This window comes from Copadichromis virginalis, linkage group LG11 (assembly GCF_057382275.1).
Source record: "Copadichromis virginalis isolate Kocher_CV1m ecotype Utaka linkage group LG11, C_Virginalis_male_GT1.1, whole genome shotgun sequence".
Lineage (NCBI taxonomy): Eukaryota > Metazoa > Chordata > Actinopteri > Cichliformes > Cichlidae > Copadichromis > Copadichromis virginalis.
In genome coordinates this window covers 7,656,941-7,677,754 of record NC_140628.1, presented here as the reverse complement: position 1 = coordinate 7,677,754, position 20,814 = coordinate 7,656,941, and the positions used below count along the sequence as shown (strand labels likewise).

At 40.3% G+C, this 20,814-nt stretch overlaps 1 protein-coding gene across 1 annotated transcript in view; it reads left to right on the top strand.

The window, feature by feature from the left end:
* The window catches only part of gask1a (golgi associated kinase 1A), a 76,871-nt gene that overhangs the window by 15,992 nt on the left and 40,065 nt on the right, over window positions 1-20,814 (top strand). The window contains exon 2 of the mRNA XM_085472926.1: window positions 18,566-19,678. Coding sequence (XP_085329052.1) covers window positions 18,566-19,678 — 1,113 coding nt within the window. The remainder of the gene's footprint in view (window positions 1-18,565; window positions 19,679-20,814) is intronic.

Sequence of the window (20,814 nt, the reverse complement as noted above, 5' to 3'; positions counted from 1 at the left end):
CGACCACAGCCCTGACTCATCACCCCTGCTGATACATCTAACCACCACAGAGTCATCAGAAAACTTCTGAAGATGGCAGATCTCTGTGCGGTGGCTGAAGTCTGTGGTGTAGAGGGTGAAGAGGAAGGGGTGGAGGACGGTCTCTTGTGGTGCCCATGTATTGCTGATTACCTTGTCAGACACACAATGTGGAAGGCGCACATATTGTGGTCTTCCTGTCAGGTAATCAACAATCCAGGACACCAGAGAAGCATCCACCTGCATCGCTGTTAGCTTATCATCCTTATCACAGTTTCTCTTGTGTGTGGCATAGTAAGTAAAAGCCACTTTTTTGATTGAAGTATTAATATAATAATTTAATTGATCAAATAGTCTTGAGATGAGCTTTGTCTGTCGTTTAGAGAAAATTAATATGTAAATAAAGAAAAGGCAGTGCAATTCTCTTCTATATTTAACAGTGATCCCCATTTCACATCTTGAGGTGTACATGTTAAAGAAAACTATTGCTTTCTCTAACATCAAATTAAAAACATCACTGTTGTTTTCAGTGTGCACATATGGAACAAGGCATGACATCTGGAACATTTTTAAACACAGGAATTTCAGTATTATAAATTATGAGCAATTTATATTAATCCCAGTTATGACGACAGGGCTGTTTCCAGGACAACCAGTACGTGGTCCGGCAGTGTACAGCTCAAAAGAATGACTGAATCGCTGTTCCTCACACACACAAACACAGCCTATGTGCACTTTAGAGGTATGCAAATTAAAGGATATGCAAAAACGTGCACGAGGCCACACACAGTCACACAGCACTTGGCCATCTGAAGGTCTTGTCAGCGAGAAGATTGCCAGATTGCCTGCTGTCACGCTCCACCTACTCAGCTGACACATAGTACGATGGCAGACAGGTCACCATGCAAAGAGACCACACAGTCACATCACAATGGATGACAGCAGGTTCCACACAAAGCAAACAGAGCACAAAAAGACATTTCTGGCGAATCAGGAAGTGCCGAGGATTGGTAATGAGAAAGGCAGGGCACCTATGAAGAGGATGAAGAGGGGAAAGGTGGTTGGTCCAGATGACATACATGTAGAGGTATGGAGATGTCTAGGAGAGAAAGCAGTGGACTTTTTAACCACATTGGTTTAACACAGTCTCTGAGAGTGAGAGGATGTCTGAGGAATGAAGAAGATGTGTACTTGAACCAATTTTCATGAACAAGGGTGATGTGCAGAGCTGTAGTAACTACAGAGGGATAAAGATGATGAGTCATACCATGAAGATATGGGAAGGAGTTGTTGAAGTGAGGCCAAGACTAGAGGTGTGAGCAGCTTCATGCCATGAAAGAGAACTCCAGATGAAATGTTTGCTTTGAGAGTGTTGATGGAGAAGTGTAGAGAATACAGAAAGAGTTTTGGATCCAGATACAGTCTAATCCAGACGGGCTCTAAAGAGGAAATGAGTATATCGCAGGGGCAGCTCAGAGTGAGTGGTTTGGCGAGGCGAGGCTGAGATGGTTTGGACATCTGCAGAGGAGGGAGCATGGATACATGTAAAGGATAACGGATATTGAAGATGGAGCTGCCAGGCAGGAGGAAAAGAGGAAGACAGTAGAGAATTCATGCATATAGTGAAGGAAAATATGTGGAGGGTTGTTGTGACGGGACAGGGTGAGGTGGAGGCAGATGATCTGCTGTGGCAGGCCTCATAGGGAGCTACTGGAAGAACACTAAGCGTTTGAAACAGGTTTTTAATGTTGTATTACTTATTTTTCAGTCATGTAATATAATGTGATTTATTGCTATGTTGAGAAATTAAAGCCATCTCCAGCTACAACATTTAAATGTTTTATGCATTAATTAATCGACATTTATGATTATTATATATTATAATATGTAAAACTAGAAGTGTGAATCACCAGAGACCCAGTGATACCATATTATCATGATAATTAACTCACAATATAGACATTAGTGTGATTTCAAACATTTAGTGATATGGTATTTGTGTTTTATTATAATGTGAATAATGCCACCAAACGTAAGCTTTGTCTGTTTTAGGCATTTAATTTGATTTGAGAAATTATTGGTCGCTTGCTCTCACCTAGCCATCACCACAGACCATAAATGTTATCTAAACTTTACAAACTGAACTCTTTGTGTTACGATCTAGTTCAAATTAACTGAATGCAGACGTGTGAACTGTAGTATTAAGATAATGAGCTGTTTTAGTCACATAGGACTCTATAGCCCATGACGTTCATAAGTTGTACAGTTAATTCCTCATAACCCCTCATCATACTTCATTTTCCACAGCATGTAACAAAAGTCCTGGTTTTCCACAGCACTGCATCAGTGGAGGCCTTTGCACATGAAGTGGGTGATGGTTTGTGCTTTTTTTTTCTTAGCTCACTTTGAATTGGAACAGTTTGTTTTAAGCTAGCTTTGCCATCATTGGCTGACTACATTTAAGGACACTCCTAGCAAATCACATATGTCACATTCATCTTTTTCATCTCATCCTTATTAACAAATCAAAAATAATTCCATACATTTGAATTTAACACAGATGGGTCTTTTATGATTTCATTCTCTGATGCCTCTGTCTTTGTTTTACTTAGTTCCTCCAGCATGGTGATCGTCACTTTTGCTAACACAACATTTCATTTGTTAATGTGAAATAATAACATGGAAAAAATGACCACCTGACCACAGGTCTCCAACTTTTACTCTGTATTTGTCTGATCTATTTACAAATAACTATGACTGTCGCTCCCAGGCCACAATCACTTGACCTGCATGCATTACAGTGGGGCAAAAAAGTATTTAGTCAGCCACCGACTGTGCAAGTTCCCCCACCTAAAAAGATGTCAGAGGTCAGTAATTTGCACCAGAGGTACACTTCAACTGTGAGAGACAGAATGTGAAAAAAAAATCCATGAATTCACATGGTAGGATTTGTAAAGAATTTATTCGTAAATCAGGGTGGAAAATAAGTGTTTGGTCAATAACAAAAATACAACTCAATACTTTGTAACATAACCTTTGTTGGCAATAACAGAGGTCAAACGGTTACTATAGGTCTTTACCAGGTTTGCACACACAGTAGCTGGTATTTTGGCCCATTCCTCCATGCAGATCTTCTCGAGAGCAGCGATGTTTTGGGGCTGTCGCCGAGCAACACGGACTTTCAACTCCCGCCACAGATTTTCTATGGGGTTGAGGTCTGGAGACTGGCTAGGCCACTCCAGGACTTTCAAATGCTTCTTACGGAGCCACTCCTTTGTTGCCCGGGCGGTGTGTTTTGGATCATTGTCATGTTGGAAGACCCAGCCTCGTTTCATCTTCAAAGTTCTCACTGATGGAAGGAGGTTTTGGCTCAAAATCTCACGATACATGGCCCCATTCATTCTGTCCTTAACACGGATCAGTCGTCCTGTCCCCTTGGCAGAAAAACAGCCCCATAGCATGATGTTTCCACCCCCATGCTTCACAGTAGGTATGGTGTTCTTGGGATGCAACTCAGTATTCTTCTTCCTCCAAACACGACGAGTTGAGTTTATACCAAAAAGTTCTACTTTGGTTTCATCTGACCACATGACATTCTCCCAATCCTCTGCTGTATCATCCATGTGCTCTCTGGCAAACTTCAGACGGGCCTGGACATGCACTGGCTTCAGCAGCGGAACACGTCTGGCACTGCGGGATTTGATTCCCTGCCGTTGTAGTGTGTTACTGATGGTGACCTTTGTTACTTTGGTCCCAGCTCTCTGCAGGTCATTCACCAGGTCCCCCCGTGTGGTTCTGGGATCTTTGCTCACCGTTCTCATGATCATTTTGACCCCACGGGATGAGATCTTGCGTGGAGCCCCAGATCGAGGGAGATTATCAGTGGTCTTGTATGTCTTCCATTTTCTGATGATTGCTCCCACAGTTGATTTTTTCACACCAAGCTGCTTGCCTATTGTAGATTCACTCTTCCCAGTCTGGTGCAGGTCTACAATACTTTTCCTGGTGTCCTTCGAAAGCTCTTTGGTCTTGGCCATGGCGGAGTTTGGAGTCTGACTGTTTGAGGCTGTGGACAGGTGTCTTTTATACAGATGATGAGTTCAAACAGGTGCCATTCATACAGGTAACGAGTGGGGGACAGAAAAGCTTCTTACAGAGGACGTTACAGGTCTGTGAGAGCCAGAGATTTTCCTTGTTTGAGGTGACCAAATACTTATTTTCCACCCTAATTTACGAATAAATGCTTTACAAATCCTACCATGTGGATTCATGGATTTTTTTTTTCACATTCTGTCTCTCACAGTTGAAGTGTACCTCTGGTGCAAATTACTGACCTCTGTCATCATTTTAAGTGGGGGAACTTGCACAATCGGTGGCTGACTAAATACTTTTTTGCCCCACTGTATATCTGAGCTGTAAGCAAATAGCCAAGTTTGCAATTTCCTGGAAATGTTTGAATGAAGCTTTATGCTATATGGCTTATGTCTGACAGGCGTTTGACAGAATACGGTGACTTTAAGAAAACTGAGGCCAGTCGTTTTAAGTATTTCATGTCTGAAAAGAGGAAAACGGATTTTCAGTAGATTGATATGTTGTTTCATCAGCCATCCCATTAACTTTGAAAAGTGCAGAGTAGAGATTTGGTTGTTTATTACTTCACAGATGGAAAATATCGAAGCAGTTTTATGGAGTCAACCTTACACAAATATCCACTATAGAAACATTTATTTTTAGTGTCTATGTGTGTTTCTGTGTGTGTAAATCTTTTCTAAAATCATATTTGAAAATAGACACTCTCTTTAAGACCAAATAATGGGGGGGGGGGGGATACCCGTCATAGGTGATGTTATACTTCATAAAAATGATATGGAGTGGACCTGGCACCTGATTTAAAGTGCTGTTCCTGGGCTCTTGCCTGTTTTGCTTGGCTGATAGTCTAACCTTGGTAATTACTTGTCCTCCAGACGTTGCTCTTCATTAGAAACAGCTAACCATCCTTTAAAAAGGCAAAAGGATTTTCCAGGATGATTAAATACACTTCAGGTTTCACCGTTTGTCAATTGGATCCAACGCCTGCTTTCCGGAAGAAAAAGTTGCTGACAGGAGAGCAGGATAGAACAGTACTCATATTTCAAACTCCAGGAAAAGCAGGGGTTAGTTTTCTTCTCGAAAGAGGATCTCTGTGGGAATATTTAGATTTATGCTTATTCAAAGGCCTGAACTGAAGTGCGTTATTCACTGTGCTCTAGCTTCGGAAAGATATGGGAGCACATGCAGGGTGGAGTTCATACTTTATGAACGCACAAATGCATTTTCTTGTGCACGTGTGTAGCTGCCTTCATGGATTAGTTCCTGCTGTGTGAACATTCATCCCTCTGACTGTGCAAGCTCATATCAAGATACCAAAAACATCGGTTTGCATTACATCAGCAATTCCATAGCCCACTGATGTATCCAATGCCTCAGGCTTGTGTGCCCTTGAGCTGAGGTGTTACATATACCAATATTATTGCTTACTTCCATTTCTGTGCACTGTATGTCATATGGTATCAACCATTTCTTTCTGTGCTATATATGACCATTTCTAAAGTATCATTTTGAGCCCTACTGTTGTGGGCGAACTGTGGAATTCATTATGCTGTATTGTGCATCACTGGATAGGATGGTGCAGCAAAATCCCAGCTCTATGCCAAAGACTCAGCACAAGGCAAGCTGATGACTTGAGCTGACTAAAACTGTGTCTCTGGCCCAATGACCAGTCTAGTTGGAGATGCAGTGTTACAGACTGGAGTAGCTGTTTCTGACTGACTGGTAGTTGCATCAAGTAGAGCTTTTTCACCTTACTGTGCGTTGCTTGGCTTCACACTACTCTTTGTTCAGCTTTGATGCTACAGGGATGGACCTATCAAACTATTTCCAGCTCTAAGATGATATTGATACCTTTGGGTGGGGCAGAAATAATTATTAATATTAATAATATTATTGCAATATTTTGCATTGTATTGATACAGGGACACCAAGTAGCAATATTCTAATAAAATACTCAGGAAAAAGCAAGCTCATGCCCCAGCATCCTGAGATAAAGTTAACCGAGCAAACTTACATTAAATCGGCTTAACTGAAAAACCAACCAATGCTGGGCACACTGAGCTTGGCAAAGCTACCTCTGAATTCAGAGCAAGCTAATGGCTCTGTAAAAGGAGTAAAAATAGGACAACAACCATCTAGCATCTACTAAAAAAAAAAAAATCAATGGCGACTGCATTTAATTTTTTCCACCTTCTGTGACCAATTGCAACTTTCAGTGCGTTTCAGTGTCCATAGTTGAGGTTGCACACTCACAGCCACTTTTGACTGTGAGGCAATTGCACAGATTGTCCAATAAGACAGATACATTCTGACTTGGACTGACTATAATCACTCTTGAAGAGATTATTCTCTAATTTATGAATATGTTGCCATCATTTTAATTGCTGTACCATCAGAAATGATTGCATGACATTTCCAACTTGACCCCAGTCAAGCAGACTGACTCCATCATTTTGAAACATTTATGGCAGGGTTTAGTATTGGTATGCTTGATAATTGAATTGGCAAATTTTAGGTCTGATGACATTATTTGCGACTGAATAAATGTGATAAACACACATGTTAAATGTTATTGAAATTATCTGTGTAACACTAAGTGCAGCCACAGTAGAAAAAATGTTTTTATCCTCTGTTTCAAAAATGAAATTGAAAATAACCAATATTTAAATAATCTGAACTCTTTCTCCCTCATCTCCTCTTTCTATAGTTGCTTTGTTCCCATTATTTTCTGGGTAGAAAAATACACTGATATCAGGCTGTAATCTCAAAAGTCATTTATTTTTCATCTTTCATGTGTTGTCATCATCCTCAGACTCAGATGCATCAGAAAGTGAAGCGAGCAGTTGCTGAATGCATTTTGTGCCTTGGTACATCACTTTGCTTTTGTTGCATTGCTTTTGCATTTCTTTCATCTTCCTGCCATCCTTTCTCACACGCTCTTCCTTATTCATGTGCATGTCAGAGAAAAAGAGGATCTGACCACTTTCATTAAGGTCTGCTGTCGACAGCTGAGAGACACACACACACACACACACACACACACACACACACACACACACACACACACACACTTCATCTCTCCTATAGAATTCCTCAGATGCGCTTTTGTCCTCCTTTTCTTCTCTTTGCTTTTTTGCACCTTTCCTTTTCGGTTGTTCGGCTGTCATTTTTCGGTTGTTTTCGACTCAGTAAATGACTCTGGGGTTTTCCTCTAAACAAAAACAGCAGACTGGACATGCTAAAAACATTCAAAGTCTCAGCTGGTTTTAAACTACATATAGTCTGTCACGGCATGCTGTTCTTCATCACCACTTGGGCAGGGTTTTTATATGAGATGTCCTGAGTCAGTCATAAGTTGAAATCAACACTTATCCAGCCATATTTTAATGGATCATTATTGAATAAAGTAAAGCTGAGCCAAATCCAATTCTTTTCTCTGTAAGATCTACAATCTGAACTGCTTTTTATCATTAGAGTCTAAGGTCATACAGTAGTACAGCAGCACAGCAGTACAGGAGCACAGGTAGAGGCCAGCAGCCTTCGATGTGGTATTGCATGTTGTAGGCTAATTTAACCTACCTTACCAGTAACACAATAAGACATTCCCGGTTAAATAAAGGTTAATTATTCAAATTATAACATTTCTTTTCATTTATTTATTGTCATTCATTTTATTCATTAATTCGTTATCATTTATCTCATCCATTTAAAAAAAGCTAGTACTCGTAGCTTTAATTCTCCCAACCTGCACAGAATTGAAAACTGTGTTTCTTCTGAAAATATCTAATGTTAAATCTAATGGTCTTAGGGCGTTCTTGGACCACTGTCCACTCACCTTGTTTGGCGAAGTCAGAGTAGCTATGTAGGTGAGAGCTGTAATGATTTGGGCTTCCGTGATTAGTGATCATCAGTCGAACAAAGTAAACTGTGTCCCAACATTGGTTATGATACTGCTTACATTTTTTAAATTAACTTCTTTTAAATCCTGTTTTAGTTCTTCTGACTCATTCAGGCTGTTTGTATTTTTGCAGAGGTAATCAACACTAACTTTGAGGTAACATTTGTGTTCTGTGAGCCAAAATACAAAATTATTTGATGCTTCGTCCAAGTCGGGTATGAGTTTAGTCATGGATTTATTCAGGCAACCGTTTGGAAAGGATGACACAAAGTTCAAAACCAGCTACAGATAGAATGAGAATTGTTAAACAATGTTTGGCAACACCTTAGAATTTGTCAGCAGACAGCAAAGTTGAAGAACCCTGACTGCTGTGGCTGAACGCATACTGAATTAAGCTTTGAAATGGCTAGTGATAAATGCAGGTCTCTGTTTTTGATTGTTGGTGAATTGAGGCTGTTTCATGTCTTTCGTAGCAGAGATCACTCAGGCTTTCTAATATCCTATCTGTGAAACTAAACTTAGGTATTTTATAAATTTATTTTACCCTCACTGTTTATCCTGCAGCAGCAACCTGTACAGATAATCGTGTTCTTGTTGGGAATCAGCCAGTGATGTGTATTTGCTTGTAAAGGTGAACTCTTTGTAAGAGCATTGCACAAATGTAATTGGCCTCTGAACGCACATCCAATTAATTTAACACTGATATTAAAGGATACCAGTCCAAACCGGGTGTTATGAAGTGGCAAGCTGTATCTTTTGTGTTTTGCTTGGCTGTTAGTTAGTTGATGTTGCACATAAACACGCGCGGTATATCTGTGTCTCTGAAGATTTGATGTCTCTCTGATTGAATTAATCCAGATTGAATTAACTCGTTTTTTTTTTTTAGTCTCTCCATCCACTTTGATCCAGACGGGGAGTTATTCTTTGCTTGTGTGTGTGTGTTTGTGTGTGTGTGTGTGTGTTTATGAGGGGATGATGTGTGTATTCGTGTGTGTTTTTGGTTTTTCTTTTCTTTTCTTTCTTATAATTGAAGCTGGCACAGACAGAGACCTTCTGACCTCATAAATTTCAAACATAATTCCAGCTTTGATAGCTCTATTAAACCAATCTCAGATGCTGGCTCATTCAAACTCTCTAAAGCCCTGATGCCAGCTTCTTATCATTCATACGCTGTTAAACCTTCTTTTCCCGTTAGTATCACTTCATTATACAACAACATCATAGAGTTGCTTCTTTCTGTACTTCTCTATATAAATGTTTAATTGCTAGACTATAACACTAATGATTAATGAAGACTTCAGCTCTGTTGTACATTTAAATCAAAGTGCACTCAGCTTTACTTAATTCCACACTCCGTTTGACCTTGAAGCACCACATTTGGAATAAAACAGCTCAACAGAATGGAATGAAGATAGTAGCAGTAAAAAATTTCAAGTACTCATGCAGCTTAAACAGCTGGGATAACAATTATCAAATAACTTGGATGTATATTGGTAGATATGTTTTATAGATGTTGACTTTTATTCTTTTTTGGTTGTTTAGATATATATATACGTATATAAAAATTGTGCTTTGCATCTCTCCCGACCTTTGATCCCACCTTACTCTGCAGGGACTGAAATGCCATTTGTTCAAGACATGAAATCTTTGAGGATGAATCCTTATACCTCCTTATACCTCTTTTTCGCCATGGTGTTGCCGTTTGTAGTTCAAAGTCAAGAGCTTAATAACTAATAATAAAGTCCCCAATGAGGATTTCAGAGCCTTAGTTAATTACGGCCTCGAGCCACATTTACTTTCCCTAATTTGTAGCATTTGTAATTTTTGATCTTGATTTCCGTCAGTTATTTTATACTAGTGCTAGCCAAACGGTCAATCAAACAGGACTAGCATTGGTTGCCTTGCTTTGTTTACTACAGAGGGCTGCAGTCACCTGTAGTTTGCACAGTTATGTGGCAACACCTATGTGTGCAAACCGATTCACTTTTGGATCCGTTTGCAGCAACCCTCACTGGTTCATTTGACTGCATGACTAACTTAACAGTCAACTCCAAACCGTTTTTTGTTTTTCATTTTTCACTTAATTTTTCAGGTTCAGCAGTGATTCTAATTCTAATGTAATAGAGTTTTAAGTTAATTCTAAATCTGTCCCTTTTTACTGTGAAGCACTCGTTTTATCTGTTTCATAATAAGCACAACCATTGCCTTCACAGCATTGCTGTGTTTCCCCTTCTTAAAAGCTGAAGCTAGGAGCTGTTTGGTGCAGTCTGAGTAAAAATGAATGAAAGAGAGCTTAGCCCAGACTCACAAGGTGAGCGTGTGAAAGGATTATGAACAGTTTGTGCTTTTGACTCTTGACTTTGAGACTTTGTTGCTTGCCCCAAGGTACTGTGCTAGTCTGCTGTTGCTGGGGGGGCTCTCTTCGTCCCTGTCTGCAGAAATCTTGCAGTGAAGGCTTGTGCATGACTGACTTAGCAGTCAACTCCAAACTGTTTTTTGTATTTTTCATTTGAATAATATTTTAAGTTTAAGAAAATCCTCTGTGAAGAATAAATAAACTAGTAACTGAATGATGTAACTGAAAGAGTTCTATTAAAACTGTGATACTGATCAAACATGTGGACGGTAACACAAGAGGACCTTCCTGCTTTGGGTATGATTTGACTGGTGTATGTCCAGTAAGGTGGTCATTTCTGGCTAATTTTTCCCTTTTATAGCACTAAGTCCAAATATACCCCTCCTTACCCTCATTAGGTGTAACAGAAGTGTACTGAGCCTACCCTTCTGTTAGTAAATCACAAAGTGTATTTGTTTTGAGCCATGTCACACTAACTACAGCACAGATGGTTAGCTAATGCTCTTCCAACCTGATGGCCAGTTTCCATTTGTTAATGTGAGGACATCCATCTGGTATGTTAGAGTTTACCCGTAATTGCACTGTTCTGCTGACTTTGTCTCACAGTTAAACACACTTTTGGAAACAGCACATCCACTTCTGCCAGCACACTGCTCTGTCAAGACTTTTATTCTGTTGTGTCTTGCCCTGTCTCTTTAAACACACTGATAAAAGGTGCCATAGAGAAGACGGTGAAATGAGACAGGTTTCTGGGTCCAGACATTCTCACCTCCTTTCTTCTCCATTCTCTCCTGAGGCTGGCTGGCTGCAGCACCTGTTGCGTGTCTTGACCTAATGCTGCATACCTCGCCGTCAGCTTTGAGCAGGAAGAGAAGAAAAGAAGTGATATTAAAAAGAAAAGAAAGGGGAAATGAGCCAGGAGCTGTCAGATAGTGGCACACCTGGCCTGTCAGAGCAGGTAAGAGGTATACATACATGTGGAGGGTTAGATATGAAGCTGCCAGATATTAAATAAACAACATATCATCTTTTAGTCACAAATCTACTTAGAGGGGACTAATTATTCTTCATCATCATCATCATCATCATCATCATCATCATCATCATCATCATCATCAACAACAACAACAACTTTGCCACAGTCTTTATTCCTGGACTTTACTAGACCAGCTTTTCATGATTAAGACTTCAAAATGATTCATCTTCTTAGTTCATCCTTTGTAATAAGCTTTTTTGAGTTTCCTTTCCCGTCCCCAGTTATAATCTGATTGGCTGCCTCTCACAAACACAAAGTTTGAACATCAGGTTTTATAGGTTTTCTGTGCTCAGTGCCTGAGATGACCATAACAGCGACATCCTCTCTGTATTACATCACATAGAGCCAAGAACAAAAATAGCTGTCTGAAACAGAGTTTTAGGAGAAGTCCAAATCCTGAGCTTTTGGCTCACAGGGATTACTTGGACTTTATTTGAAACTCTGGCCATGTTTCATATGAACATCCACCAGTGTTGCAGGATATAACAGAAAAATCAAAAGCATAATATGTCCGCTAAACCATGATATCATTCTGCAAACACACATGCAGATGCAGAACACTTTGTAGTGCTTTAATACAGATGACTCCAGTTTACATTAGCGATAAACTCTTAGCAGATAAGAGAGATGAAACATGATGAATTCGCTGTTCTCTAAATCCCCCCCCCCTTTGTGCGTTGTGCTAAAAGATGACTCCCTTTGTATTGCTGTCCTCTAGTAGGTGAAAACCACAAAATTATTTAGTTTCATTTGGATATATTGCAGACAGGTTGATAGGATTGGGCAGTAGGGGTAGGCCATATTATACCTTTCACGGTAATTCCGGTACAATGTTAGGCAATGATAAGAAAATGAAATATCGCAACAGAATATGGGTAAAATGCGCATGTGCAGTACCTTTCGTACACACATCTCAGAAAAAGCATGGCAGCGACAGAGAAAAGGGCGAAAGCGGATCGTTGAATGAAACAGATGAACCAGAACTGGTTTGTAAAAATTGTGCAACTTCAGTGGTGTGAAGTGGTTTGGTTTTCTTCCGTCAGATACCCACCAAAGCACAATTTTTTGTAGAACAAGCAAGCAGGCCGTCGTAGCGAAGGGAGGAAACACCGCAAGCCTATTTCATCATTTGAAGCAGAAGCACTTGTTGGAGTACAACAAAGCTGCTAAAGCATGTGAAAAGGCGTCCGCTTCAACTAGCGAGGTGGTGAGACCAAAGAAGCGGACTCAACAAACAATCGGCGTACTTTAAATAGCTGCACGCCTTATGACAAAAGCAGCAAATGCTGGGGGGAACTAACTAATGAACTAAACTAATATAAATAGCTGCTTGGTTTTTTTTGCACTAACAAAGTTGTGGAGTTGTAAAGCATTTTGTCTTGCGTCAATTATAGTGTCAGTCATATCGTTTCGCAAATCTTCAAATATATATCGTGATAAATATTTTTGGCCATATTGCCCTGCCCTATTGGGCAGCATATCTTCATTATATCATCTGAACGTTTTATTGATGCTTGCAGGCAACTGCATTTATAAGTGTAAATAAATAAAGGGCCAGTCTTTTCCAATGACCGACTTTCAGTGATGACACAATGATATGAAATGATAATCTATTGACACAAGGTGCCACAGCAGTATTGCAGTGCAATAGTAATGACACAGCATAAGTCAACTATATGGACAAAAGCCGTGCAGGCAGTTTTTTGCATACAAGTATAAAATATCTGCTTAACACTTAATTTGAAGTGAAGTAAACTAAACTTGTATCTCATTTCAGGAGCTTCACAAATATCGTCACTCAAAAATATTTTAATTGGATGGAAATCAGTCATTTTCATCCACTGTTTACTTTTCCTGTTCTAAGAAGTGCATTTACGAGAATAGCTAGCAATGCTTGTTAGAGTCATTTCTTTACATCTGTGCCGCACATCACCAGAGGCTAGCATCTCCTCCTTCATAGCCTGGTTTGACTTGACAGGGTGTCGAACATGTTTGTTGTTTCCATATTTTGAAAGGGTCTATTCTTTATCAGATGATGTTGAAGTTTTGAAAAACAAAAGCCTGAGCCGATAGCAGCATACCTAAGGAATGGTTCAGGGTAATTTAAAACGTCATCACAAAGGAAAATTTGAAGTTTCCTCATTAGACTGAAATATCTCTAAACTGCTTTCACTGCTTCCCACCATGCTTTAATGCATTAAATCCACGTTGCATGCTGCTTTGTGCCTGCACCTGGTGACCTGTTTTGAATCTACGGGAGCTATGCGTACCTGAACTCTGGTAACCGTGGACACCGGTTTCATTTCATTTGTAGTGGAGAGAGAAACTGCTGGCCCTAGGGCTGCTGTCAAAGCAGCGGAGGAAGAAGAGTGGAGCCAGACAAAGAGGCAGGACTGCAGACACAAATAACCTGTCAGAGAAAAAAGAAAACTGGGAAGATAACAAGTGTAAAATATCTTTAGCTTGGCAGTAATAGTGTCATTTTTCTCTTTAAAAGCACAAACAAAACGCTACATTGAGTTAGACTCTATAACCTCAGGTCTTTAGGGGTTTGTGATTCTTATCGCGGCAGAAAAGGCTTACATACGCATGTGAGTGTGTGTGTGTGTGCGCGGCTTCTCACCACTCTGTATATTTATTCATTGTGTTTTTCCAGTTCTTTCTTTCAAAGTATTTATTCTGTGGGTCAAAGTGCATGACAGCACAGTCAAAAGTACAGCCAACCACATCACGTGACTCATGCAGTGAGTTTTCCCTCCCCTCTCATTCTAAACATTTAAAAAGCCTGGCATCTTTGGATGCTATAGAGAGGTGCTGAAGGCAACAGCACACTCCACTGTTGGCATATTCACATCAAGCTATGCTAGGCTGCACACGAATGGACACTAATTAGCAAATCTCAGCCAAAGTAACTGCTAACGCAGAGGAGTGTGTGTGTGTGTTGTGTGGGGCTGTAGTATTGCATATGGAATGCTATCACCTTGTGTCTTCAATGCAAGGTCATAATTTGAGCTATAATTTGAAACACAAAGTTTAAAGTCACTGCAGAGCCAGGTTGATTGTATTAAATAAGAATCCTGTAAACTGTTAGCAGTTAAAAATTTGTCTTGATGGTGGCAGTGTCGTGTGAGTCTTACAGTGGCTAAAATGAAACTCAATGATAAAGACATTTTTCAGCTTGACCTGCCACAATAACAGGATGGCACTTGTGACTACTATACTGCTTTTCCTTGGTGGGGGAGTTGTCACTGATGAGTTAATGCAGGCTGTTGGTGGGATATTTCATTGGACTACAATGAAAACACATTAGAAATTATTATTATTAGGAAACACTATGTGCATAAGAAGAAAGTACAATTTTAAACTGACCAAAATGTATTGTGTTTGTATTATGTGTGAAGTGCATTAAAAGATTAGTAATGGCTTACATGACTAGAAACAGTAAGAGTATTTTCACTTAGTGGCACACTCACTGCAAATGATTATCTCTCTCAGTTCCCGGTTTGGTTTTTTATAGTCTGAAGTCTACTGTCGGTATCACACTGAGCCCTTTTTCACAGACTTAATTTCTCAAAGCAGCAGGCAACTTTTTTCTGTGAAAAAGCTTCAAACGGCCACGGTACAGTACACTACCTGCTCAGCACAGCAGACAGGCTGAAGAATTAGGAAGGAATTCTTCAGTAGCGGAAGAAGACCAAGGTGGAACTAAATTAAAAATCAATGTTGAACTTGAATAAAGTTCATTTATATGGTACTATGAAGGTATCATGTTAGATTTAATAGTTCAGTATTATAATCAAATTCAGTCATTAGCTGAAAAACTGACTTTGTGCAGTTTAGCTTCATAAATTGTATACAGGAGTGGGGATGGGAACTGGGAACGTCACTTATTAATTTGATTCTCAATGGATTGTCACTGGCTCCACTTGAGAGTCACCACCATCACTAAGCAGCACATCAATGACAACACGGCATGTAATAAATCTGCATGAATGTAATGTCTAATGTTGGGAGTATTTCACCTATTTGTTGTGGTCAGTGTTGGGGTTGTTACTCAAAAAAACGAATGTATTACACAGAACACTTTCCTAAAAAATTATGTCGTACTTTACTGAAACCTGAAACACACTGTCTCATAATTACCATTTGACAATATAAACCGATAGGCTACAGTTACACACACCATTACAAATCCTTATCCTAATGAGGTCACGTGTGATCTTTCTCTTTAGTATTTAGGGTAAGAACACAAAGCCGACAGCACAAATCAAAGATGAAAACGAGCACAAAGAGACTTTAAAGTAAAGTGATTTTACTTGAGAAAAATGTACAGTTAGAAACAGTCGTTGCTTTGGTTACCTGTTTAAGTTCAGGGTCTGGTTGCTGCTGGGGTTAGCAGACACTCAGTTTTATCATCACTCTGTGTAGGTGCTTGCAAAGAGTTGTTGTAGCAGCAGAATGCAGTTGTCTTCTGGATGCACTCTCGTCTTTTGACCAAAAAAAAGTTTTGTTTGTTAGCAGGTTAACGGCCACAGTTGTGAAGGTATGTTCACATTTTATGTGATGTAGATACCAGTGATAGGTTGAACTAAGATGAAAATCCGGCCAAGGTCCCACCAGATTTGAAAATCAATAAAAACTTTATCCATCCATTCATTTGCTTCTGCTTATCCTTTTTCACGGTCGCGCGGGGTTGGAGTCCTCCCAGCTGTCTTAGAGCGAGTGGCCAGGTACACCCTGAACAGGCCGCCAGTCTGTCGCAGGGCAAACATATAGACACAGACAACCCTTTGCACTCACAACCATTTAGAGTTTCCAATTAACAAATCCCCACCAACTGCATGTCTTTGGACAGTGGGGATAGGTTAAAAACTATATATTACCCATAATATTTTATTGATCATCTTCAAACTTAAAAATAGACTAGGCCGCGAGGGACATACCTAGGTACCTAGGTTGGCTAAACATTTGACCTTGACCTTCATTGGTACTGCCCTAAGGTCAAAGTTGACCTTGAAAAGAATTTCAAGAAACCATATTGAGTAACGTATTAAAGTGCTGTGCAATCTGTCACCCGACAACATCACAATGATGCCATAAAGATTCGCAAAATCACAGACTACATGAATATATCTTAAAATCTCAAGTTTTTACAGCTTATAGACGCCAAAGATTTCAACCAGTTCTGTGTAAGTTAAAAATAATATAATGCACCATCTTGGTATGTCATACATCTGTATTGTGTATTTAAAAACATCATAGAACATCGGAGTTGAATGAATTTGAACATTTCAGATAAGCTATTTCTGTATTACTTGAGGATTTGTATTAATAGTTAAAATATTATGATTGTGAATTTCTTAATATTTTTTGATATTTTTAAGCTATCTAACAATTGACCAACCAGTTAAAGATTAAAGTGTTAGTGGGACTGCAAATAGCAGTAGCATCTGATTGGTTAAATAAACATTTCAGATAATAAATGGATGGATAAAGGATCTGTATTATTGACTTGGAGTAACTATTTAAACCTCTTTACAACGAAGGTTAAGGTGAGTTTTCAGTCAGAGCAGTCCTGCTCGAAAGTGTCTGAGGCAGGCGAGCTGCAGATTTGCTGTGAAATCCAATCCATTAGCGTGAAATATAAAAAGGCATTAAGAGGTCAGTAAACGCTGCCAGTCTGCTCAGTAATGATCTCATTTATTTAAAGTAATTCAGCAGAGTCTCACACTAATGATTCAGTGACATTCAATTTCTCCATGTAGCACATTTGATCAATTCTGGACTGAATGTGTGGCTACTATAATATACTGTAGTCTCTTTAACACTGTTAACTACAGCATTAAAAATTGTCTTTGAGCGGTAGATGAATATATCTATATAAGTCTGACGCTCCAAGTCTCACACTGGTACTGTTGGGTAGTTTGTACAGGCTCTGTCAGCACAGGCAGCCTGATTCAGGCCGTCCAGTCCAGGAGAAGAATAATGGAACCCTTTCACAGGTGGAGGAATCTGGGCATGTTGTTAAGAGGCTTTGAGATGAGGAAGAGATCTCAAGGGTCTGAAACATTCCTTCACCTGAATGCAGAAAAAAATGAAGGTGATGCAAAGGGAGGGAGCGAGCGAGAGAGCAGGCAGGGACAGAGCAGTTATCTGGGTCAACCTGGCAGCATTCACATATGGCTTTACTTACAGGTGGGGGGAAAGTGTGGTATTCAGATGGAGCTGTGTGGTTAATCCAACAGTTGCAGGAAGTTTTGCTGATGGGAAAAGTGCTGTATGCATCCTCTGCCACTTAGCTTCTTAATATTTCCACTGGTAGGCCACCCTGTCTGCAGAGGAGCTACCATCCTGTTCTCAAACAATTTTATTTCGAGTTTCAGCTCAGATCTGTCAAATAAAACAAATGCTGCTACAGAGACTTCTTGCAACACAACCCCTTGAAAAATTGGACGATAAATCATTGGAAGGGCCAATTCCAGCTCTATTATTTGAATGTCAGCGTCATGGAGTTATAGTTTTGCTGTTTAAAAGCAAATAGAAGGAGTGCAGTCTACAGTAAATAAAGGGCTAGCACCTCTGCGACAAAATCACTTTGACAGAGCCTTCAGCAAGAACACCACAAGTCGTACTGGGGCAGTGAGAGCACATTGTGAGGAATACGGCTTTTCCATCCTTGCTGGGCACAGGCAATGGGCATGCCACAGCTGTATTGGTCTCAGCTGGATAGGTCCAATGCAATTGTAAGCTACTGGAAAAATGCAGCCGCCTGACACGAGCTTTATATTCTTTATATTCTGCTCCTCACACATTCATGTTTGTGCAGCATGCACAGGACGTTTCAGTGCTGATGGCTCTGTGCTACAAAATTCCAGATTATTCCTCTCACGTAAACTGATGACTCAGAGGTCACTATTCTGATCTCATGCAACCGACCCGAGCTGTGTGCCCACATCAGATTGTTTTTCAGCTTTCCCTTGTAGAGTTTGTTTTCTACATGCCAGGAGAAAGACCCCGCAGGAGCACTGAGCACTCCAGTCTGTTTATTGCAAATGCTATCTTTGATTTTTATGTTCCCTCTCCATTATAATCATTGGTCTCTCACTCTCCCTCTAACTTCTGTTTCTTTTTATCTGTTTTTGTGTTTGGTTTTGTTTTTTAACCACAGGCCTGGCGAGTGTGGTCCAAACTCTGGTGTGGTCACAAATGGATCCTACTTCTTACCCCTCTTTTCCTTCTCTTCCTCATGATCTTTGTGATGACAGTCACCCTGCCACTCCCTTCACCACCCGCTCACATCGCCTGGAGGTCGTCCCGGGCCCTGAGTTCTACGGGGGAGTTCAGGTCCAGGAACAGGATTGTGGAGACCCTTCCAGCTGCTGGCTTCCAGCAGCCACTCACTCACATGTACAGCAGGAGCTTGAGAAGCAGCAGTAGAAGAGAGACATCTAAACATTCTGTGCCACTTAAACCTTTCGGGGGCGTCCCTGCTGGCAATGACAAAAACAGCATCAAAGAGAGACGTCGCGCTGACATACAAAGAAATAAACACAAAAGCAAAGGCATTGCCTCCAAGAGAAAAGAGCTGGCAGGCGTCAGCCAGCCAGCCAGTCATCACCGTCCCCATCCAGAGTTTATAGACAACAACATGCTGCCAAAGCACAGAATTAAACCAAGCAACCACAGTGCTGTGGCAACGCAAGCTACACAAACATATATTTATCTTGAAAAGAATGCTTCAGCAGATCCCATAGAAAGTGAGACAGGAGCTGCAGATAGACAGGCAGCCAAATTTTGGTTTAGACACACAAACAGGAATGCAGACAAACAGATACATGGCAGCCATACAAGTGCAAAGATAGCACAACAACACCTGGGTTTAAAAAAACACAAACAACCAACAAAACGCAATCTGAAATCAGACAATGTGCAGGCTGTTAAAAAGCCCGCTGGATATTTCATAAAACACCGTAATCTCTCTGAGGATCCCTCAGATGCGAAAAAGATCCCGGGATCACTGGCCAACAGAAAGGCTTTGTCCAAACCAGAGGTCGCTGTGATGGAAGATGACATCGACTGGTGTCAAAGCTTTACAGAGCAGGACTTCCCAGACAGCGACCGCAGAAGGATCAGGGCCGACTTGCACCGCCTTCCCTGGTTCAGCAGGGAAGACATCCAGAAGATGGAGTTCCTCGCTAAGGGCGAGGTGGTTAGCAAGACCAGGATGCCGGGACACGGACAGGTGCTCCAAGTGGCACTGGATGCTCCAGCAGACCAGCAGGTGTGTTGTATTGCTGACTGTAATTTTAAGTTGAAAACACTTCTCAATGTTAAAAAGCTGTTTCCTACTTTTTCAATCACATAATGCAGACGCCTCACAGACTGACACAGATGAGGTGAAAGCAGGTGAAAGCAGGTGAAAGAGCACTGCTCTGATATGACCATAACAAGCCAAAGGTGTAATTTGGCAATGTAAGCTGAATACTGCTTGAGATTGTCAGCCCGTATTGTGTTGGCCTTGAATATTGTGCCATCCTTGTCACACTTCCTGAGACACACAGGGTCAGTGGTGACGACATGCCTGGGTGACAGGATGAGATGCTGAATTCTGCAAAAACCAACAGTGAATGCATCTTAGCGCTGTGCATGTGTAATCGAAGCCGGATACTGTGTGAGGCATGTTATTCTGCACCAAAGAGCAGCTATTCTTCTCTAGAACTATTTAAAACAGCACTCCTGCTGCTGCACTTCATTCTCTGAACACACACACTGTGGTATATTTTGACTCAGTCTCACAGTCGCAGTCATCTCACTGGAAAAACTCATTATTGCACCAAATGTGGATGAATTGGTTAGACTTTATAATCCTATTACTGCATAAAATGTTTGTACTTATTTGAAGACCTTTCTACTTTCTAAACATGGTTTATTTTGAATTAATAAGCTCATATATAATGGAAATAATGCCAGCACTGTTATACTTATAAATGATGGATTAACTGTAAAATATTACAGTAAGTACTACAAGTTATTTATTTATTTATTTAATGGTTTGTGCTGTCATTTAGAAAGTCCATGTAAGTGATACAAAAAGTATTTTGCTCATTCATGCAAAAAAATATGATAAAGACATGAATTCATTGTTTGTGTGGTGAAAGCGGTTTTATAAATACTTATTTCATATTTTAATTCAGTTGATTACTAGTTGTTAGTTTAGTATTTTGTGTGACTGCCTCAGCCTTACAAAGCAGAAAGTATAAATAAAACTGAAAGGTCAGCAGGACGCTGCCTTCACAACAGAAAAGAAACAGAAGCATAACGTGACAGAGAACACATGCAAACAGAATACTGAAATATGTGCCAGACCACAGTCTGAGTTTGTAGAGGATTTAAGACATGCTGAGCAATCAAACATAA